At 46.2% G+C, this 24341-nt stretch overlaps 1 protein-coding gene across 3 annotated transcripts in view; it reads left to right on the forward strand.

Moving 5' to 3' along the window:
• The window catches only part of NSUN6 (NOP2/Sun RNA methyltransferase 6), an 81056-nt gene that overhangs the window by 52876 nt on the left and 3839 nt on the right, over positions 1-24341 (forward strand). For all 3 annotated transcript variants that reach the window (XM_068126583.2, XM_068126581.2, XM_068126582.2), the window contains exons 8-10: positions 1533-1692; positions 15760-15905; positions 19193-19318. In XM_068126583.2, the coding sequence (XP_067982684.1) occupies positions 1533-1692; positions 15760-15905; positions 19193-19318 (432 nt within the window). The remainder of the gene's footprint in view (positions 1-1532; positions 1693-15759; positions 15906-19192; positions 19319-24341) is intronic.

The raw sequence follows: 24341 nt of genomic DNA on the forward strand, positions 1-24341 counted from the left end.
CTCATTTACATGGCATAATGCTCGTAATTGTTCCTCATTTACGTAGCATAACGCTCGTAATTGTGCCTCATTTATGTAGCATAATGCTCATAATTGTGGCTCATTTACATAGCATAATGCTCATAATTGTGCCTCATTTACATAGCATAATGCTCGTAATTGTGCCTCATTTATGTAGCAAGCTCGTAGTTGTGCCTCATTTACATAGCATAATGCTCATAATTGTACCTCATTTAAATTTATATAATGCTCGTAATTGTACCTCATTTACGTAGCATAATGCTCGTAATTGTGTCATTTACGTAGCATAATGCTCGTAATTGTTCCTCATTTATGTAGCGTAATGCTTGTAATTGTGCTCATTTATGTCATAATGCTCGTAATTGTTCCTCATTTACATAGCATAATGCTCGTAATTGTGCCTTATTTATGTAGCATAACGCTCGTAATTGTGCCTCATTTATGTAGCAAGCTCGTAATTGTGCCTCATTTATGTAGCAAGCTCGTAATTGTGCCTCATTTACGTAGCATAATGCTCATAATTGTACCTCATTTACATGGCATGATGCTCGTAATTGTACCTCATTTACGTAGCATAATGCTCGTAATTGTCCCTCATTTATGTAGCAAGCTCGTAATTGTGCCTCAATTACGTAGCATAATGCTGATAATTGTGTCTCATTTACGTATCATAATGCTCGTAATTGTTCCTCATTTATGTAGCGTAATGCTTGTAATTGTGCTCATTTATGTGTCATAATGCTCATAATTGTGCCTCATTTACGTAGCATAATGCTCGTAATTGTGCCTTATTTATGTAGCATAATGCTCGTAATTGTGCCTTATTTATGTAGCATAATGCTCGTAATTGTGCCTTATTTATGTAGCATAATGCTCGTAATTGTTCCTCAATTATGTAGCATAATGCTCGTAATTGTGCCTTATTTATGTAGCATAATGCTCGTAATTGTGCCTTATTTATGTAGCATAATGTTCGTAATTGTGCCTTATTTATGTAGCATAATGTTCGTAATTGTTCGTCATTTACGTAGCATGCTCGCAATTTTCCCTCATTTATGTAGCATAATGCTCGTAATTGTTCCTCAATTATGTAGCATAATGCTCGTAATTATGCCTTATTTATGTAGCATAATGCTCGTAATTGTGCCTTATTTATGTAGCATAATGCTCGTAATTGTTCGTCATTTACGTAGCATGCTCGCAATTGTGCCTCATTTATGTAGCATAATGCTCGTAATTGTTCCTCAATTATGTAGCATCATGCTCGTAATTGTTCCTCATTTACATAGCATAATGCTCGTAATTGTCCCTCATTTACGTAGCATGCTCGTAATTGTCCCTCATTTACGTAGCATGCTCGTAATTGTGCCTCATTTACTAAAATGCTGTAGCAAAAATCTAATGCAGACTCAAGGAAGGTGAGGACATTACTGGCCTTTTTCGATTTTCTGCCATTTTGCTGAGGAGAGCATCTACCCTGACCATGTGTTGCTGTGGGATGTGATTTTCAGGGTGAGATTATTGCCTTAGACAAAATCTCAAGGAAGGTGGAGCGGCTTCTCAAGCTTGCCGAGGCTCAACGACTTACATGCATCAAGGCCTATTGCTGTGATTCAACCCGCGTGCTTAAAGAGGATGGCGTTTGTGGTGACGATGAAACAAAGGACGCAGGTGAGGAACAGTTATAACTTTTAGAGGAATTTGAGAGTATTAATCGTGTATCCATTTATTTTTTGCAAAGTGGAATCCAAAGTCAACAACTGGGATTTTCTAAAGGTTTATATATGGTTAGTTTTGTTAGTTAGTTACATTTTTGGTCATAACTACGAGCTTCAGCAACAGGTGGGATGACTTTCATGCAAAAGGCTTGAACCATTTGTGATGGTGTTTGCAAGAAACAAGAAAGCTTTGCCGGCAGTGTTTATTGATGAAGAAAATCAGAGTATATAATCGTATGAACCTGTGATAGTAGATTCTAAATGAAATTAGATCTTGTACCTTGCAAAAGGAAACTAGAACGAGCAAATTAAGATTCCATACCTTTGCCCAAACTTGTTTTGTGTGGTTTTATAGCACGTATTTTATAGACGTACAGTACTCACATTCTCATTATACATATTTTATAGAGGTACTCTCATTCTAATTGTACATCCACTATATAAGAGAGCCGTTGATCCGTCTGTGTGTTGCCATTTTTCTCAGAGATGGTTGAACAGATCTTCGTCAAACTTTCAGAGGTTCATCAGTGAGTGCCTGGGAGTGTTTTAGGCCAAACAAAAGTTTGTTTTTTTTAGTTTAAAAAAAAATTGATTTATAATGTCTGAGCCTTTTTGATTAATGACAGTTATATGCAAGTACACATTCGCATAAATAAATACAAAACATTCACCATACATTTGAACACAAATACTCAAAAATTTTGGAACCGGTCGAAGTTGGTGGTAAGGCTTCTTCTTCTTCTTCCTGAACGTCATCATACTTAACTCAGAAACTTTATCAACGGTAAATTCACCAGCACATATTCAATGAAAAGGTAAAATGATGTTTTGACATTTGTGATGGATTCTGATTTGGATGAATTTGCTTTTCCATTATAAATTTGCACTCATTTCAAATATGTTGATGTTTCTTTTTCGCTTGAGCAACGCCGGGTACTCCAGCTATAAACGCTTATGTACTTTACTCGGGGTACAAATACAAATACAACTTTGTCTGCGGGGTAACATAGGCGAATAGGCCACGGCCTCAGGTGGAGGTGTGGGGGACCGGGAGAGGGACGTAAATTCTCGATGTAAATATGTACCATGTACACCTGGTGTTGGTGGCAGAGGGTATTACAATTTTTTTTTACCTGGGCAACACTGAGGTTAAAGCACTCTTTGCATGGGTACACTTTTCCTCCTTCTCTTCCCCTCCCCCCTCCCCTACCCCTCCCCTCCCGGCAACACCAGGTACTCCTGGTAGTATTTTATAGAGGTACTCTCGTTCTAATTGTACTTCCTTTATAGATGTACTCGCATTATAATTACTAGGGCATGCCCGTACTATATATATATCTAAAATTATATCCCCCCCCCTATTTACATGAAATGGTTTGGTCCAAAGCGAACGGCTTGCGAGTGGTGACAATCCCCCCCCTCTATTTACATGCAATGGTTCGGTCCAAAGCGAACGGCTTCCGGAGTTTGGTAAAGAAATCGCCATCGCGTACACAAACGCGCAGGAAAGCGAATGAATCGCAAATTCGTTTTTATTAGTTGTAAAACATAATGCCCAATTATTCAATTAGCGCCAACGTATTTTGGCTGTTTGCAATTTAATCGCAAGGCAAAGTAGAAAGAGAAGAGGGAAAAAAAGAAAAGCCTTGCCTTGCTGCAAACAGCTGCTGCAAACAACAACAACAGGGAAGGCTGCACTGTCCGGAAGTTGGCATATCGCAGTTACGATTATTTTAGTGTTAATGGCCAATTATTCAATTAGCGCCAACGTATTTTGGCTGTTTGCAATTTAATCGCAAGGAAAAGTAGAAAGAGAAGAGGGAAAAAAAGAAAAGCCTTGCATTAACGCATTAACGCTTGCATTGCATTAACGGTTCGGCACACGTGATAGCTCGCTGCTCTCTGATTGGTTGAAGCGTTTTTTGGACATAGCTCGGTAGGTACTTGTCCGATTAATTTCAAACCTTGAAAAGGCACATCCTCGGGTCCCCAGCAATATACCTGGCAAGTTTAAAGTATATCGGACCCGTGGTTGTCGAGAAACAGCGGTCACAGACACACAGACACACAGACAGACACACAGAGATTACTGGAATTATAGATAGATACATACTGTTACGGCCCGCAGATAATGATGTTGGTTTGCCGAGCGGATGGCACCGCGGCCTAACAGTTACCCCGATTAACCCGATCCCCGAACGTTGGCCGGATCGCGCCACAGATATTCAATATGGAAAAGACAAAAGCGACACGGATGTGAAGAAGAAGAAGAAGAAGAGAAAAAAAAGTTGGCAATACCACTAAATTTATTCCTATTATTTACATGCTCAAAGTAACCAAGGAAGATCTCGCGAGATCTTGGAGACGGCGGCAGGGATTTTCGAAGCTCCACACGGTCTCCACGTTTTTCGAAGTTAAGTCTGTTCACAATTGTATTTTGTCGAAACTGTATTTATCTTTCGGTGTGTGAAGTTATTGTGTGCAACTTTGGTTGTTTCTCGGTGTTTATCTTGCATAAATTGATCGTCTGTTTGCCGTGTCGCGAGCAAGGCCTTGTACAGTGTGCACTGTACAACCTTGAGGCTTTGTTTTTCTCTCAGCGGTCCGTCGTTTGTGATCCAATAACTTTCGTTCTCTGTATTCCCAGGCTTTTCACCCATAGCCTACTTCCTTGTGTAAATCTCAACTCAAAAAAAAAACAAAAAAAAAAAAAAAACATTTCCTTCTCTGTTCTCATTCGTTTATTCATTCGTATTCGTTCGTTCGTTCTTCGACCACGTGTTTCTCCCCCATTTCCCCAGATAGTTTTCACTCATTAACCTTCAATGTTTACACTTTCCCCTCAAGTTATGTATTCCGTCATATTTTATAACACCTTTTTCTTCTTCTTCTTTAAAAGGCTGCTTTCGACTTGCTCACCAAATCAATTCATCCCAAAAAAAATATCCATCTCCTATAGTGCCTTTTTTCTACATTCCCTAAACTCTCCTGCACTCCATCCTCCATCCAGCGTCCTTAAACGTATTTTTAACTCGAAGGTCACAAGAAACTCATTTTGCAATAAATGTTCGTTTCCCATAAATCGTACACTTTCAAAAATCCAATCTCACCCCTCCCCTCCAAATCTTCCCCATAACCCCTCCCCTCCAAATCTTCCCCATCACCCCTCCCCTCCAAATCTTCCCCATCACCCATCCCTTTCAAATCTCCCCCCTTGCCCCCTCCCTCCTAAACTACCCCCTCACCCCTCCCCGCCAAGACGCCCCCTCGCCCCTCCCCTCCTAGACTCCTGCCTCACCCCTCCCCTCCAAATCTCCCCCATATCCCATCCCTTTCAAATCCCTCCCCTTGTCCCTTCCCTCCCAAACTCCCCCCTCACCCCTCCCCTTCAAATCTCCCCACCCTCATTGCTTCTCAATTTTCCCCCGCTCACTCCCCCTCCTCAAAGCGTCCTCCCCGCTTCTTCCCCCTTCAAACTCTCACCTCCATCTCCCCCAACCTTCTGCCTCGCTCTTCCCCCTCCTCAAATAACACCTCATTGTGGCTCACCCAATCACCATCAAACCTTTTGTCCGCCCCATCCTTCCCTTTCTCCAAGCTATTCTGAAATCTCTGACACACCTTCAACAGCTCTCCCTACCACTTCCACCTCTTCCACATCTTACCCTACCCCTCCTCCCCCCTGTTCTGTATCTGATGCTCCCCCTTCCTCTTCATTAACGGTATGGACCTCAAACATCCGGGGCCTTCGTTCAAACTTAACTGATCTCTCCATACAGGTTGCTTCTGTCAAACCAGACGTGATCTGCTTAACAGAAACTTTCCTCCTTTATGATGTCTCTGATTCCATAGTATCTCTCCCGGGCTACTCCCTCCTCCGGTATGATAGACCTGAGCCTCGTCCTGGAGGCGGGGTTGCTATCTTTATCAAAAACTCTCTTCCTCACTCGCCCTGCACTGCACTCTCTCCACCTCACCCCCAGGAATACCTCTGGCTACGGCTTCCCCTTCGCTCCCACCTCTTGTTCATATGTGTGTTGTACCGTCCACCAAACAGTGATGACTCCATCTACATCTCGCTGTCTGATGATATGGACCAACTTCTATCTACTCATCCCAACTCTCTCTTCCTCATATGTGGTGATTTCAACTGTCATCATGCCAGTTGGCTGGGTGTGGGTACCTCTCTCACCAGCCATGGCTCCTCAGCAAAGGACTTCTGCGACTCACTGGGACTGACACAATCTGTCAATTTCCCGACCCGGATCTCAGTCAACGGAACATCTTCTCTTCTGGACTTGGTTATGACTAACTTCCCTGAAAATGTCTGCTGCTCTTCTTCTGCTCCGATCGGATCATCTGATCATGTCCTTGTTAAAGTGGACATCTCTCTGACCATCCTCAGGGAGCCTGCTCAGCGTCGACGAGTCTGGCATTTCACTCAGGCCAACTGGCACGGTCTTCAAGCAGCCATCAATCATCTGGACTGGTCTCCCATCTCTACCACCTCTGACATCAACTCATCCTGGGAATTCTTCCAAAGTAAATTGCTCTCTCTCATGCACATATTTATCCCATCTCGTCTTCAGTTGTCATACCCTTCCTCCCGTCCATGGTACACGGAATCTTGTGGTGAGGCTGTTGCCCAGAAACAACTTGCCTTCGTCTCCTGGAAAGCAAATCCAACGGAAGGAAATCTCATTTCCTTTCACAAAGCCCGAAACAAGTGTGTGTCCACCCTCAGGAGAGCCAGGAAACAATATCTCTCCGTTCTCAAGACCGAACTCTCTTATCTGTCTCCCTCTTCCAAATCCTGGTGGCGTCTGGTCAAATCCGTTTCTGGTGTTTGTTCCCCCTCCATCCCCTCCCTTACCTCAAACGGCTACACAGCTGACTCCGCACGTGAAAAAGCTGAATGCCTCAACTCTGTGTTTGCCTCTAAATCTTGTGTCCCAAACCCATCCCTCTCTGTACCCACCATACCCAGTCGTACCCTGCTGCTCCTGGACTCCGTGTCCTTTCCTCCTGACAAGGTGGAAAAGTTTCTGTCAACCCTCGACTCTGATTCTGCAACTGGACCCGACGGCATCAGCCCACGGGTCCTAAAATCCTGCTCTGCTGCTCTATCTCACCCTCTCTCTGTTCTCTTCACCCTCTCTTTTGCTCAAGGTCAACTGCCATCTGCTTGGAAATCAGCCAACATCACCGCTTTGCACAAAAAAGGTGCAAAAACAGATCCTAGCAACTACAGACCAATCAGCCTTCTCCCAATTATCAGCAAAGTCATGGAATCCATCATTGCTTCTGATATGAAATCTTTCCTCTTCTCCAATGGCTTGATCTCTGATCATCAATTTGGTTTCAGACCAGGTCACTCTACTCTGGACATGCTGCTTCTGCTGTCTCAACAATGGATGGAGGTCCTCAATGCCAAACAGGAAATTAGAGCTGTCTCCCTCGACATATCACGTGCCTTCGACACGGTCTGGCACCCCGCTCTGCTCACCAAACTCTCCTCCTTTGGTATCCATGGAAATCTCCACGCATGGTTGGCGAACTTCCTCTCTAGTCGTCGTCAACGTGTGGCCCTGAATGGGTTTCTCTCATCTCCTCTTCCTGTTCAGGCTGGAGTTCCCCAAGGCAGTGTTCTGGGCCCCGTGCTTTTTCTGGTCTTCATCAATGATCTCTCTGACTCTCTCGAAAATCCTCTCTATCTCTTTGCTGATGACTCCACTCTCTGCCGCTCCATTCCTCTTCCCTCAGATCGGCAGTCTGCTGCCTCCTCACTCTCTGAAGACCTGGACAAAATCACAGACTGGTCAAACAAGTGGAACATGTCTTTCAATCCTGACAAATCTCACACTCTTACTATGTCTCTCCGAAAAGATCGACTGGACAACCCTCCCATCTACTTTCTCAACAATCCTCTCCAAGAAGTTCTGTCGCTCAAGATTTTGGGTCTCACTATCTGCCATGATCTTTCTTGGGAAAACCACATTTCCAAGCTGGCCTCCAAAGCCAGTCGCCGACTGGGCATCCTCCGTCGTGCGAAGTCCTTCCTCGGCACACCTGAGCTCCTCACCACATACAAGGCTTTCATCCGCAGCTCAATGGAATACTGTTCTCCCCTATGGGCCGGTGCTCCTGCCTCACACCTAGCTCGGCTTCACGCTGTTGAAACCAAAGCTTTCAGAATTATTGGAATCTCCCGCGATGAAGCTATCTCTGAGGGCCTTTCACTCACTCACCGCAGGCAGGTAGGTGGTCTTTCTGTCTTCTACCGACTCCTCTCCGGCCTTGCACCCCCAGCTCTCTCTGTGCTCTGTCCCCCAAATATTCCTACAGGTCGCACAAGATCTGCCAGCAACCCTCTGATGGTTAAACTGCCGAAATCTCGGCTCTCCGCTCACCTTCACTCTTTCATTCCTCTTTTCTCCCGCCTCTGGAACAAACTCCCTCACTCCCTTCAATCCCACTCCTCCCTCCAGGTCTTTAAAACAGGTAATTAAATACCCAGGGACAAAACAAACAGAACAAACTCACGTACACCAAAAGGATGGAAAGGCAGGAGGTGGATGGCTGGAGGGAGAGGAAAGTCCAATGGGTCCTGCAGCATGATCGGCGCGTTTGGCAGCCGCCGTTCCTTCGCGGCCCTGCTCAAAACCGCCGTCCAGGCCCCAAGCGGCTGTTGAGTGTTGTTGCTGCTGTGGCCGCCGCTGCTGCTGCTGCTGTGGACGTCGCGTGCTTTGCCAGGACTACAACAGGCTTTGTGCTTCCCTGGATGATGATCTCCTTAATGTTCTCTATGTTCTTTTGCTCACATGCCAGCCTCGGACTCTGTTCGGAAAAGCACCAGCTCAGGAACAAACATCGGCCCACTTGATCAGCCGTTGCTGTGTACAAAGCTTCCTTGGGTGATCTCAATGTACTCTTGTCAAAGCTCATCTGCTTGGGGAGCGTCCCGCGGCGGGTTATATAGGCCCCGCCCCTCAACCTTCGCGAACCTCCTTGATGTTTCTCTCCACACCCTCTCCAAGTCCAACCCCTTGTTCGTGGTTGGTTGAGTGGGGCTGACTCACTCCTCCCCTCTATGACGAGGTGGGGACCCGCCTTTCTTCCCCGATCCGAGCACATGTTCAATGGTGGTTTTGGAGGGGATGTAATTTGCAATCGAGGCTTGGCAATGATGAAAGGGGAAATGGAGGTTTCGGGAATGGGAATGATGAATGAAGGGAATCTATCTATTTCACTTGGTGCAATGGAGTGTCATCTTAATGGGAGACAAGGCCTTACCCTAATACACATAATAAAGATATAACTATCAACCAGGGGGAAATCTATGATTGGCTAACGTGTATGCTTTATGGAATTAACGACGGGAACACCCTTTGACCTTTATACAACACTGGAGGCAGGAGGGTCCAGAATAAAGCATATTTCACAACAATTTACTATATAATACAACACAATAAAAAAACACAATCCTCATATCCGCAACACTGCACCCTCCTCCTCTTAGGCACGTCCCGGGCCTACAACTTTAACTTAGTGTGACACGTAGGTGTAGTTCCCTCTACTTTTAACCTGACCCTGAGTGCGACAGTTTTAAAACATAAACAAATATGTCCCGCTGCTCCATTGCACCCTACCTAACAGACTCACGCCCACAGCTAACCGAATTGCGGAATGGTCTTCAAACTATACACTGACGGTGGGGAGCATTATTTACAATGGCTTTACTTTATTTACAAAACGTAACCCAGGACCTGTGATTGTTCTTTTGGGGGGGAGAGACAGTCTGCTCTGCATCGATGCACCATCGATGCACCATGAAAGCACCCAAAATGCACCAACACACCCACAAGCACCAATCGGTGCACAGTCATCACTGTTCATCAATAAAAATAAAAACAACAACCCCTAACCCTGCAGGTGGTCTCTTGCTCTTCGGCTCCCTCTGCTGGCTATTGCTCTCTTCCAGATGTTGTCATTTTTTTTGCTGGCGGCCTATTTGCAATAAAACTTGCCCAAACGTGTCCATTTTTGTTTTATTTATGGCCCACAGGGGGCCGACTAGTGTGGTTCACCTGTGGGGCATCGGTGCCCTGTGATCAAGGTCCGCCAGCAAGATTTCGGGCCTTCATGGCCGGTTCCAGCAGAGGGGCCATGCCCCAACCCATGGGGTCCATAAGTGGTGCTCGGCCACAGACATGTGGTCCATAATGTGGTGCATCGATGCAGACAGCTGGTTCTGGGAGTTCCGGGCGCACAATGGCGGACTCACGCACGCCCCCTCGGCGCCCAGTGGCGCACAGGTCCTCATGTGGGAGACAAAAGGGGGGACAGACAGATGAGCGAGGGGTAAGGTCACAAGGGTACACATCAATAAGGCAATGCAAGGTGAAGTGCGTACGGAGAGCGAAGTGAGAAAGCTCGTCCCTACCGTACGTCACCCCCCCTGTCACCTACACCACCCTTGCCCTTACCCCATATGTACAACAACCTACACCTTTACAAATTCGTCGCTAATGTCACGTCTTCCCCATATTTCCCCTATACCAAATTCGTTCCCACAATCCCTCTAACCAAAATTTGCCATCACCCAATTCATCATCAATCCTCATAAGGAGGAAGAGATGGAACATCAAAGCACAATGTCACACCCACGTCATGATGCGTCTCACAATCCAAACATCTGCACAATAAAAATAATAAAACATGGCATGGCGCGGAGTTACATCACCTCGGGTGAGTGGATGTAGATGGTGTGAGGAGACTTCAATCCTAACTATCCTCTAAATGACTTTAACACACTTTACACTACCCGGGGTCTTTCCCTGCCAAACCATTGGCAATCTTACTCTATGTGGTTTTAAAAACCAAATTCCCATTGACCAAACTGTGGTGCTTCTCAATTTGGGGTCTCACTCCCCTGATTCATCTCCCGGTGCCCTTGCACAATTTCTGGGCTGGGTCGTGCAGCTCTCCCAGCAGGTCTACCCACCTGCACACCTCCACCACTGCAGTTGCCACCCGAGCTTACCTGCTCCTTACCTAACCTATCTAACTGGGGAAGGCCCTTCCTGGCTCTGTCACCCCTCGGTGCCCTCTGGCACTGGGCTACCCGGGTCCGTCCTCCGGATCCTCGGGCCCCATCCACAACAACTCTACCGGCTCCCAGAGCCCACCTGCGGCCTCACCTGGCCGACATCCTCACAGTGGTGGAGTGCCCAAACCAACTACACACACTAACAGGCTACACGCCCAGCCATTTCCACAACACTAATGCACCCATCCAAATACCATTCTTTCACCCGCACCACAGATGCCAATATCCAACCACAATTTACCTATACCCTCTACCTAACACTTACACTACCCTCCCCGGGTATTCGTGATGGGGGTCCATCCTTCCCCCATTCACACCTTCGCACCATCCACTCCACTCCACAGTTTCCCCCATACTCACTCCACGACCATCCATTCCAATACTCCATTTATTCCACACTCAATGTATTCCACACTCCATGTCGTTGCACACCTGTGCAATCACACCTGGTGCCACCTGCACCCTACTTCCTTCCTGGACCATTCGGTCAATACAACACACATCACCATCACCATCACTCAAACACTGCTCCATACACCTGTTCAGTTGCACACCTGTGCAATCACACCTGTTCACCATACACACGGCATCATCTAATCTACCTGGTGCCCTGCTAACTTAGTGCTCCCCGTCTTCCCTTTAAACTAAGCACATACCACGTCATTATCATCCACACTAACCTACCTGCGTCCCCACTACCGGTATCATTGTCACTAACTAATCTTAACGTTACCTATTGTCATCTTCTCTAGATCCCTACACATTATCCAAACCCTCCCGGGCTAGTTTTCACTGCCATAAACCCCATAAGTCTAGTGCTCCTTTGCCCCCGCTGTGAGGGATGACAGAGTTGCCATCCCACCACATCGGGTATCTTCCACTATAAATTTTGAACACCAAATTCCAGCCAATCAAAAATTTGCCAATCACTACCCATCATCTGCCAATCATCACTCTGCCAATCCTTTGCCAATCATCAAATTTTGTTTTTCTAATTTCGGGTCCAAAACACTATCCGTATCATCATCATCACAGTCCGCTTTATCTGAGCCTCGGTGCGTCGTCACATCATTAAAACTCAGCTTCGCAAAGCCGAGCAATGAATTCGGGTGGTTTGGTCGCCTTGGTTGGATCCGTCCGGCATTCACGACTCTGGGGAGGAGGCATGCTCGGGCCGAGGTTCCACGCATCATCGCGGCTCGGTACCTTGCGGTCCCAGGCCCGATGGCTGAGGCTCGCCCGGGCGGAACCCCGTCCCCACGAGGGGGCACCGTCCGCTTCCTCCCACTCGCCCTTGAACCGGACCGGTCGCCTCGCCCGACAAGGCCCGGACTCGACCGTGCAGGGCGGGGCCAAGCCCGAATCGGCAACGACGCTTCGAAGAGAAGCGACGCAGTATCGATCCGCGCCAGGCCTGGCATCCAACAAAGCGCACCGCGCCCCGAGTGCTCGCATCGGCTATCCGTCGCCCTAAACGCTACCCCATTCAACGTCGATGCTTTACTTGCAGGCTCACACCACGCGACCCGTTCCACACTCACAAAGCCCGGCGTTCCAACGCCTCCAGTGCATCCCCCACACTCCGTCCATTCCACCACCGCACTCCCTGTTACACACCACACCTCTCGCGCACACTCGCCGTTCGCACACTCCCTTAACACACCTCGCGCACCGTCTTGCGCACTCTCCCCACTCGGTACGTACTCCGTACCACTCACCATGGGCGTGCTCTCTTGCATCCACCCACTACCGCGCTCCGATGTGCTCCCTCGCACTCGCGCTACCACCAACTCAGGTGTGCTTCCTCGCACACGTTCCACCACCACCTTACTCTCCGTGTCACACTCACCCTCGCACGTACACTCCGTATTGCTCTCACTCGCTGTGTCACACTCCGTACACCCCGACGTGCATTCTCGCTCGCACTCGGTATCACTCTCGCGCTTCGTAACACGCACACCCCTTGACGCACACTTCGTATTGCTCTCACTCCCTGTGTCACACTCCGTACACCCCGACGTGCATTCTCGCTCGCACTCGGTATCACACTCGCGCTTCGTAACACGCTCACCCCTTGACACACTTTTTTTTCACACGCGTGCCATTTCCACTCACACGGGACCCTTCACCAACGCCCGGGTGCCATATTGACCCCAATCGCGCGACAATTCTTTTGTCGCCAAACATCCTTCTACAAAATCTACCCGCACAATATACAGCACGACTTACCTGGGGGATCCTTTTCTCCACGCGCACCTGCAAACTTCCATTTGGATTAGCAAGTACATCATCATGATTTGAGCAGGGACTTTGTACATATTCCATCTTTACCTCCCGCCGCGAGTGGTTTTCTAAGTCCCCGGTCTCTTCAATTTCAATGCCCACTACCACTTTTTCTTTACTCACCTCGACGACCGTTGGCTTTAATAAAATTCCCTCTACCTCATCGGTCGCCGGCTTTTCCAAACCCCGTGTCGCGATTTCTACCCCCGTCATTGTACCCGTGCTTTTCTCCGCTTCGCTCAACCAGCGCTTCTCGACCCGCGTTACCTCCTCGTGCACCCCTGGGACCTGCTCGCCCACCATGCGATCCATGGTCTCCCCACATTTTTGCATGCGGTCACCCATTCTGTCCGCAATTTTGCCGATTCGCTCCATTTTGCTTCCTAGCCTCTCAAATTTAGCTTCTAGCCGTTCCCCCATTCTGTTTTCCAATCCTCCGATTTGGTTTCCCAATTGCTCACTATTCTTGTCCATAAGGGCCTTCATTTGCATCATAAAAAGGTTCAAATCCACCGGTGGCGCTGCTACGGTCGCGGGCGCGGTCGCCGTAGCCATGTGCGAGGCGTCATTTTGCGCGCCTGAAACATCCTCAACCACCTCCTCATTGCCCTCCTCCACATACATTTTCCCCAGGTCCTGGGTCGATTCTACCCCGTCTATCTCTCCCACCGACATCCCGTCGCCTTGACCAGCCATGGCGCGATTTCAAAATTCGGGTTTTGTAAAACAAAACAAATTTCGGCCGCTCCAAATTTTGACCAAATTTTTTATAGATGTTTTAAAAATTTGGTTCGGGCCTCGTATCCCACTCCTGGCACCAATTGTTACGGCCCGCGGATAAGGATGTTGGTTTGCCGAGCGGATGGCACCGCGGCCTAACAGTTACCCCGATTAACCCGATCCCCGAACGTTGGCCGGATCGCGCCACAGATATTCAATATGGAAAAGACAAAAGCGACACGGATGTGAAGAAGAAGAAGAAGAGAAAAAAAAGTTGGCAATACTACTAAATTTATTCCTATTATTTACATGCTCAAAGTAACCAAGGAAGAAGGAAAGATAAGAAAATAATTTACAGAAGATTTTAGAGACAGTGCCAACGCTAGCTTATACGAGCTTAATTAAATACCCAGGGACAAAACAAACAGAACAAACTCACGTACACCAAAAGGATGGAAAGGCAGGAGGTGGATGGCTGGAGGGAGAGGAAAGTCCAAGGGGTCCTGCAGCACGATCGGCGCGTTTGGCAGCTGCCGTTCCTTCGCGGCCCTGCTCAAAACCGCCGTCCAGGCCCCAAGCGGCTGTTGAGTGTTGTTGCTGCTGTGGCCGCCGCTGCTGCTGCTGCTGTGGACGTCGCGTGCTTTGCCAGGACTACAACAGGCTTTGTGCTTCCCTGGATGATGATCTCCTTAATGTTCTCTATGTTCTTTTGCTCACATGCCAGCCTCGGACTCTGTTCGGAAAAGCACCAGCTCAGGAACAAACATCGGCCCACTTGATCAGCCGTTGCTGTGTACAAAGCTTCCTTAGGTGATCTCAATGTACTCTTGTCAAAGCTCATCTGCTTGGGGAGCGTCCCGCGGCGGGTTATATAGGCCCCGCCCCTCAACCTTCGCGAACCTCCTTGATGTTTCTCTCCACACCCTCTCCAAGTCCAACCCCTTGTTCGTGGTTGGTTGAGTGGGGCTGACTCACTCCTCCCCTCTATGACGAGGTGGGGACCCGCCTTTCTTCCCCGATCCGAGCACATGTTCAACGGTGGTTTTGGAGGGGATGTAATTTGCAATCGAGGCTTGGCAATGATGAAAGGGGAAATGGAGGTTTTGGGAATGGGAATGATGAATGAAGGGAATCTATCTATTTCACTTGGTGCAATGGAGTGTCATCTTAATGGGAGACAAGGCCTTACCCTAATACACATAATAAAGATATAACTATCAACCAGGGGGAAATCTATGATTGGCTAACGTGTATGCTTTATGGAATTAACTACGGGAACGCCCTTTGACCTTTATACAACACTGGAGGCAGGAGGGTCCAGAATAAAGCATATTTCACAACAATTTACTATATAATACAACACAATAAAAAAAACACAATCCTCATATCCGCAACAATACTTTGTAGACGTACTCACATTCTAATAGTACATACTTTGTGCACATACACACATTATAATTTAACATACTTTATAGAGGTACTCAGTTGAAAAAAAGATGTGTACTACTGGCTACCACTAGTTGGTGTTTGTTGTCGACGTTAGCACATTCTGTACAGACAAACAGACCCAAATGCAATACCCTATTCATTGCAAGAGTAACCAAGGCATTGTTTACCGGCACAATGGCTAAGCTCTAACTTCCTGCCTTGATCAATTGAAAGGTGTGAATGTGTGGGGAAGGAGATGGTGGTGGGTAGGATGGAGGGGTGGCCACTGCATGAACAGCGTAGCCACGCCCACAAAAATGATACAAAACTCCATCTAGGTCCTGGAGTTGCAGAAACTTGAATGGATGTACCTGCAAGTATGCTTTGCATGTCTTGAATTATTTTAAAACTTGTATGCATCTTTAATATTGCTTCAGGGGAGTGGAATGCGGCCTTTTTGACCTTTTGTGTGTTGCACAGTGCCATCATTCTCAAGGGAATACTTTGACCGTGCTCTGCTGGACGCTCCATGCAGTGGCCTTGGGCAAAGGCCTCGCATGTCATGGATGGGAAGCCTTGCAGAGCTGGACTCTTATTCTTTACTTCAACGCAAGCTCATAAAAACGGTCATAAAGTTCATCAAGTTTTCTTGTTGCAGAACTTAAATACCTGAATTGTTGTGAATCCTTACCTTAAACTTAAAGAGCATGGCTTGTTCTAATCGAATTGTTAGATACGGTAGGCTAATCAAATTGGTTGTGACATTGCTGGCCACATTTTTGACTTCTTTGCCACAATTAAATGCATTACTCTCACCCTTCATTACACTGGATTCACTGTCGTGACAGGAGGGTGTTGAGGTATTGCATTTACCTTTGAGCTGTTTATTATGGGTTTGATTCTCGGCTCTCACAATAAGCTTTCGGATTGGTGTCGGATTAGGCAGAGCGTTGTATGACAGTATTCCGTCCCTCCAAGTGACATTAAACTTGGTGTCCCGTCTGTTAACATTAGCTGGCGGACGTTAAATATCCTGTGGTGTCATTTTGATGAAGAGTCGGTGAGTTATTGCCAACATAGCCAATTTCCAGAAATGTAGCCTCAGCCTACAGGGGGGACTGATTCAGCTGCATCGCTGTACTCCCGAGCAATGATGCAAATCACGTGCTGCATATGAGAGTGTTTTTGCTCAGTCATTAAACAACAATTACAGTCGGTCATTGCTCAGCTTGACACTGTGGAAACCAAGGCCTCCAAGATTATTGGAATCTCCCATGATGAAGCTTAGTCTATGGGCCTATCACCTCGCCATCACAGACAGGTCGGTGGTCTCTCTGTCTTCTACCGTCTCCTTTCTGGTCTTGCACCCTCTGCTCTTTCCATGCTTTGTCCCCCCAAGTTTCTGCAAGGCACACACGGTCCACCATCAACCCCCTTCTGGTGAAACTACGTAAATTCAGGAACATTGCTCACCTCCACATCATCTTCAATCTCATTCTTGCCTCCAGGTCTTCAAGACAGCTGTTCACCACCATCTCAGATCGTCCCCATTCCAAAACTATTATATTTTCTACCCTCATTAAGCCCCCCCTAAACCCCACACCAATCCATCCTCTGTCCTGAGAGTTTCCATATTGTCCACTCCATGCATCCTCTCCTGCCCCCCCGCCCCCCTATTCTTCCCCACACTCAGTTTGCCTCCCTCTATCTTGGCCTTCAACACCACTGTTGATGTTTCCCTCCTCTCTCTACTGTTCCTTTTGTCCTGTTACGTCCTGATCCGTTCAGTGTAGTCGCCCTTCCACGAGCCTCGACTATGTATACAAAAAATGACTCATTTTGAAATGGAAATGACACAAAATGGGAATAACTCATTTTGATGGGAGGATCAGGGGTGAAATTCCAGTCCCTGGACATTTAACCCCGAAGAGATCAAGTGACTAAAAAGGACCAGATAAAGAAAAGAGGGAAGACAAAGAAGTGTGACCAAACTAAACTTTATCTTTTCCTTGAAAATTTATGCATCTAACTCGATCCCGTTTTGTTGCTCCCAGCCCACCCACCTCCGCTCATTCCCCTTTCCTCAAACATTTTGTTCCCTGAACACTCTGAATGTCAATGTTTGTCAGAATCATAACTGTAAGCTTTGCCACAATATAATGAATGAACCACAGCTGGCCCAAAGTACTTATCCATGTCAATTTTTTTTAATATTCAGAATTTCATAGTTTGAGAAGTTTTATGAACTAATCTATCTAATGATTGAAAGCATTCAAAATGAAAAACTTTCAAAACTTCTTTCCTGCTCCCCATTAATTTTCATTACACTTCAGGAAGTGATAACATTAAAACTTACAACAACAACAACAACAACAACAACAACAGGCATTTTAAGGCCATTTTCCCTGCAAGAGCGGGGGTTAGCCTTGCGGTCCCCATGACAATCTTCTCCATTTTGCCCGATTTTCTGCATCTCACCTTGTTAACCCTCTTGCCCGCATTTCTTCTTCGACCATCTTTAGCCAAGTCTTTCTCGGTCTTCCCCGTCCTCTACTTCCTTCTACATTCATTTCCATCACTCCTCTCAACCAGTCACTTTAATCCTTCCTCAACACATGACCAAACCATCTCAAACTGTTTCTCTTCACAGCATCCATAACAGGCTCTATTCCCATCATCTTTCGCAATTCATCATTTGTCTTCCTCTCTCTCAGCGATACTCCACACATCCACCGAGCCATTCGCATTTCCACCCTTTCCAGCATTCGTTGCTGCTCTACGTTCATTACCCATGTCTCGCTCCCATAAATCATAACACTTCTCACACATGCAGCAAACACCTTTCCCTTCAGCTCAACGACACTCCCCTCCGCATCAGCACGCCACTCAGTTCCCAAAACTTCTTCCATGCACATCTCACTCCAGCAACCGTTGCCGAGTCTGATCCACCTTCTCCATTCAGCATGTCTCCGAGGTAGCAAAATGTTTTCACACTTTCCAGCTTCACGCCGTCTCCAAGATCCAACTCAACATTTCCTCCATCTGCAGCTCCCTCTGTGCACACCTTACACTTGAATGTAGCTGCCACACTGGTTAATGACCCTCTCAGACCACTACATTTTTGATGAACCCACTCAGCGCACATTGTACATTGAATGGAGTTCACTCCGACCCCCTTCCTGCACACAGCACATGGCCACTTCCCAGTACTTTCCACCTCACCACATGCTTTACCACTTGCCATCACCTTCACCTTTCCGATATTCACCTTCAGACCTTTTGTCTCCATACATTCCTTCCACTTGTTCATCTTTTCCTTCAGTCCATCCATACTTTCCGCAATCAACACCAGATCATCTGCATACAACAACTCCCACGGTAAACCCTCCTTTACGTTCTGAGCCAGCACCTCCATCACAGCTACAAATAGTAGTGGACTTAGTACCAATCCCTGATGCACTCCCACCTTCACCTCAAACTCACCACTGTTCCCGTCCTTCGTCCTTACAGCTGTGCGCGCTCTTTTGTACATTGCCATCAATACTCTGATCAACCATTCCTCCACTCCTAACTTCCTCAATGCCTAGGTCACTACTTCACGTGAACCGTATCGAATGCTTTCTCCAGATCAGCAAACCCAAGAAATGAATTACGATATGTGCAAACTTTAAACCTTAAAACTTGTTTTTTCTTATGTGGCGTTATTGTCCTGACATTGGCAGGCAGGCGAGATAAACTTCCAAGTTTCTGCTGATTTCCACATTTCCTGAATGTCTCATTTCCAATATATCTTTAAAAATCTTAAAACGTATGATATGTCCAAATCTGTGCATTTATTTCCTTCTGGTGCTTCAAGATAAAAGTTGGACGGTGTGCAAGAAAGTCCTTGGGAAATACCTTTGTGTGTGTGTAGGCAGTGAAGCTATTGCGTCCAGGAGGGACGTTGGTGTACAGCACATGTACTGTGACGTTGGCAGAAAATGAAGAGCAGGTCGCATGGGCTCTTAAGCACTTCCCAGAACTTCAGCTCGTACCACAGGTGAGGAATGGTGAGATGTTCAGAGGAGCTGGTAGAGAATTACAAGGAGGTGTTTTTTGTAGGACGTTGCAGGGTTGAATGCGGGGTGTGTATAAGTGATGGTGACACTTTTAGCCATTCCCTGTGCCTTGTTGATGGTCATAGTAATTGATGGGATGAAATGGCATTGCTACTGCACAGGGTGGAGAAATTAGCAGAAAGAAGGTGAGATCTAAAGTGGGTCAGCGAGAACACGGTAGTGAAAGTCTTAGATGGACAATCCAACATCCTCTGCTACACTATTATATGATGGTTTTAGTCTGATGTGACTGCTATGTGATTGAACATGTTACCAGGAATGTCTGATGTAAGCATACGATTGTTGAGCTATCCTCTAGCATTGCCTGCAAGCTTCCTGATTTGGCAGATGGTTTCTCTTGTTTTTTCTTATGTGGCGTTATTGTCCTGACATTGGCAGGCGAGATAAACTTCCAAGTTTCTGCTGATTTCCACATTTCTTGAATGTCTCATTTCCAAAATTTGCTAAAATACATGGCAATGTGATACGAATTGCGATACAGGCTTTGTGTATCACATTATTTTGACATTTGTTTTGTGATACTTCCATTAGTCTCTGGGAAACATGAGAATTATAAAAGCATTCCTGTCTTAAATTCCTCCACCGTTTGGCAATTGTATAACGCGATTTGTAATTATCAAATTTGGCATTGCATTGGCATGAGTCACCATGGTGTCGAGATGCTTTTAGTTAGTGTATATGAGTGTGTGAGGTGCTGCGCTGAGCGAGTGAGCATGCGTGGCTTTCGCCTTTCTGAACACCGCTTTTTATCGCCAGTTCTGCAATTGGCAAAACAAATATATCTTTGCGCAGCATCATTTATCAATATGAACATAATTACCATGTATCTATAAAACTATGTTGTAAAAGGATACATCGATTTTGAGAGATGCAGTTAGTACATATGAGAGAATTGTAGTATGGAAGCCATGGAAACCATGTATCAACGATCACCTCAACATGCCAAAACACAAGAACAGAGAGATCGCAAACAAAGGTCATCACAACCATTTCCAAACTTTCCAGCAACTGTTATGTTGATTTAATTTTCACTTGCACAATATTACAAAAATATTCTAAGTTATCATATCGTTCCCGACGTGATGCCTTATTATGCTAAAACTGGATGGACAACCTCCTTTCACACACTTCCCATTAAGTTTGAAAAATGCTACTCTCTCTCTCTCTCTCTCTCTCTGTCTGTCTGTCTGTCTCTCTGTCTGTCTCTCTCTTTCTCTTTATATATACATGGAGGAAGTTTATGGAGGCACGTCGAACGGTGTAGGTTGGTTGTGTCGTTTTTTTTTGTTATTATTATTATTTCTTATTTTGTGTATATGAGTGAGTGGGTGAGGGTGTGTGTTTTTGCATGAATTAATTTTTGGATGTTGAGTGGTGTATGTTGTAAGGGTAGGTGGTTGGTTGGTTGGTGTTGTGTGTGTGTGTATGTGTGTGTATGAATGATCTGGTGTGTTTTGTTGGTGAGTGGTGAAGGGTATAAAGGTGGGTGTTTGAGTGTTCCACCATGTTTGTTTGGTGCTGTGGATTCTGGATGCGGAGGTGTTGTTGTTGTTGTAGTCTGCATTCGCACTGGCTGGGGGTGGGGGTATGTACGCATCCAGGTGTAGTTGCTGCATGTGGATGTGTATGTGCCCCTGCTGGCCCACCTTAGCTGACCGTATCGAGGTTATATATATATAATAACCACCTTTAGAGGCCATTTTTCCCCGCAAAGCAGGGGTTGGCCTTTTTCGGGAGCCGTGGTTGTTGTTGTTTTTCGGTCCCCTTTTTGAAGCAATGTTTTGCGGCCGGATGCCCTTCCTGACGCCAACCCTTTTTGCCGCCTTTAACGACAAACAGGGAATTACCAGTGAGCTGGTACTCAATTAGCCGACCTCGGAAGGATGACAGGCTGAGTCAACCCCCCTGGCGTTAATTCAGCGATCGACCGGGATTCGAACCCAGGATCCTAGGATCCTAAGCCGGCACCCTAGCCGCTAGCCCAACACCAGGGCTATTTGCTGAAGAGCCAAATGGAGGTTGAGGGGGCCAAAACGGGATGATGCTGAGGACCTCGACTGAGGACTCGGTCAGTGCGGCACCCTTGTGACCAGGTGTGTTTTGAACTTATATATACAATTATACAGTCACGTGAAAAAGGAAGTACACCCCATGTAAAGTTTTGACTTTTTCAACATATTTCAACATACAGCTATTTGATCTTCATTTCAACAATATTGATAGATAAAGGTGATATAATATAACAAATATCATGAAACATTTACATTTTGTAGTCCATTGTATAATTTAAATAAACATAAATGCAAATTTCGCATGTGCAAAAAGTAAGTACACCCCGACATTTATCACTACTTCAAATACCTAAAATTAGAATCAGGTGCACCAGCTCAGGTGCAAATGATTAGAACATCGTTAGAGAGAATCTTGGAGGAACCTGTCTTATTTAAACCTCAGACATTTCGTTTCGTTTGCTCTTTGTTGTTGAAGTGTGCGGCGTCACCATGCCTAGATCAAAAGAGCTCCCTGAGGCCTTCAGGAAGAAGGTTATAGATGCCTACGAGTCTGGGAAGGGATTTAAAAAGATCTCCAAACAATTTGAAATCAGTCATTCGACTGTCCGGAAGATCATCTACAAGTGGAGAAGATTCCAAACAACTGCCAACTTGTTCAAGCCAGGCCGCCCCAGCAAGTTCAGCCCGAGAGCAGACCGCAAGATGCTGAAAGAAGTCTCTAAGAACCACAGAATGTCATCACGGGACCTACAGGTAGCTCTTGCCACTGTTGATGTCAAAGTGCACGATTCTACCATTAGAAAGAGGCTGCACAAATTTGATCTACATGGGAGGTGTGCCAGGAGGAAACCTTTGCTGTCCAGAAAGAACATCAGGACAAGACTAAGGTTTGCCAATGAACACCTCGGCAAAGACCAGCACGTCTGGAACAATGTGCTCTGGGCAGATGAGTCAAAGGTAGAGCTATTTGGCCACAGTACCAGAAGACATGTTTGGCGAAAACCAAAGACAGCATTTGACCACAAGAACCTGATACCAACTGTAAAGCATGGTGGTGGAAATATTATGGTTTGGGGCAGCTTTGCTGCATCAGGGCCTGGGCAGCTCACCATCATAGAATCCACTATGAATTCTTCATTGTACCAGAGGGTGCTTGAGGATAATGTGAGGCCATCTGTCGGAAAGTTGAAGCTCAACCGGAGGTGGACCATGCAACATGACAATTACCCTAAACATACCAGTAAATCCACCAAAGAATGGCTGAAAAGAAAGAAATGGAGGGTTCTGGAATGGCCAAGTCAAAGCCCGGATCTAAATCCCATCGAGATGTTGTGGGGGGATTTGAAACGAGCTGTGCATGCAAGAAACCCCTCAAACATCGCACAGCTGAAAGAATTCTGCATGGAGGAGTGGGCAAAAATTTCTCCCAGTCGATGTCAGAGACTGGTAGACAGTTATAAGAAACGCCTACTTGAGGTTGTTTCTGCCAAAGGAGGCAATACCACCTATGATGGCCAAGGGTGTACTTACTTTTTCCACATGCGAAATTTGCATTTATGTTTATTTAAATTATACAATGGACTACAAAATGTAAATGTTTCATGATATTTGTTATATTATATCACCTTTATCTATCAATATTGTTGAAATGAAGATCAAATAGCTGTATGTTGAAATATGTTGAAAAAGTCAAAACTTTACATGGGGTGTACTTACTTTTTCATGTGACTGTATGATTCACAATGAGTTATCCAACCTCTTACAATCAAACAAATACATTTTTGTTTATCTCAACGTTTCAATGAACAACACGTAGTATGTGCATCCTTTGACTTTCCTCAAGAGTGAAAAACTCCTTGATTTCCCTCCCAAATAAATGCTAATGAGGGGGTGGGCAAAATTGGATGACCAATCAGAAAGCAGTATTTCAGAGTCTCGTGCACAGCAGTCAATCCATCCTGAGGGTTAACTGACCGTTTATGCCCAAAAACTAAGATGTTCCTGACCACCAGAGGTTCGTGGGACCCATCAAAACAATCAAAATGTGTCTGTGTATTACCCTACATACTTTTTTTTTTTTTTGGGATACAAGATCGAGGCTCGTTTAAGAGCTTGCACATCAAGCACATATTAGCACATAAAACATAAACGGAGACGTAAAACAATAAAAGGAGGGGGAGACAACATTGGGAGGGAGAGGGAAGCACACAAGCACAACAGTAGAGAACAGGGACATCGGGAGATCTGTTCGAAGGGCGAGAGCTGGGGTGGAGGGGGGGGGGGGGGGAGTGGTACACGGTACAAAACAAATTGACACTACAAGGCATTTCAGGAATGAAGTCTGGGATTGAAAGATGTGGATTTGGGATGTATTAACGGGGGTATAAAGATCAAGGTTTTGGATGGGGGAATATAAGAGATGGTGGTGAACAGCTGTTTTAAAGACCTGGAGGGAGGAGTGGGATTGAAGGGAGTGCGGGAGTTTGTTCCAGAGGCAGGAAAAAAGAGGAATGAAAGAGTGAAGGTGAGCAGAGAGTCTTGATTTTGGCAGTTTCACCAGAAGAGGGATGCTGGCAGTTCTTGTGCATCCTGCAGGAATATTTGGGGGACACAGCACAGACAGAGCTGGGAGAGCAAGGCCAGAGAGGAGTAGGTAGAAGACAGAAAGACCACCAACCTGCCTGCGGTGAGAGAGTGAAAGGTCCTCAGAATCAGCTTCATCGCGGGAGATACCAATGATTCTGAAAGCTTTGGTTTCTACAGCGTGAGGCCAAGATTGGTGTGAGGCAGGGGCAGCAGCCCAGAGTGGAGAGCAGTATTCCATTGAGCTGCGGATGAAAGCCTTGTATGTGGTGGGGAGCTCAGGTGTGCCAAGGAAGGACTTCGTACAACGGAGGATGCCCAGTCGGCGACTGGCTTTGGAGGCCAGCTT

The sequence above is a fragment of the Myxine glutinosa genome, chromosome 10, assembly GCF_964187855.1.
Source record: "Myxine glutinosa chromosome 10, kmMyxGlut1.1, whole genome shotgun sequence".
NCBI lineage: Eukaryota > Metazoa > Chordata > Myxini > Myxiniformes > Myxinidae > Myxine > Myxine glutinosa.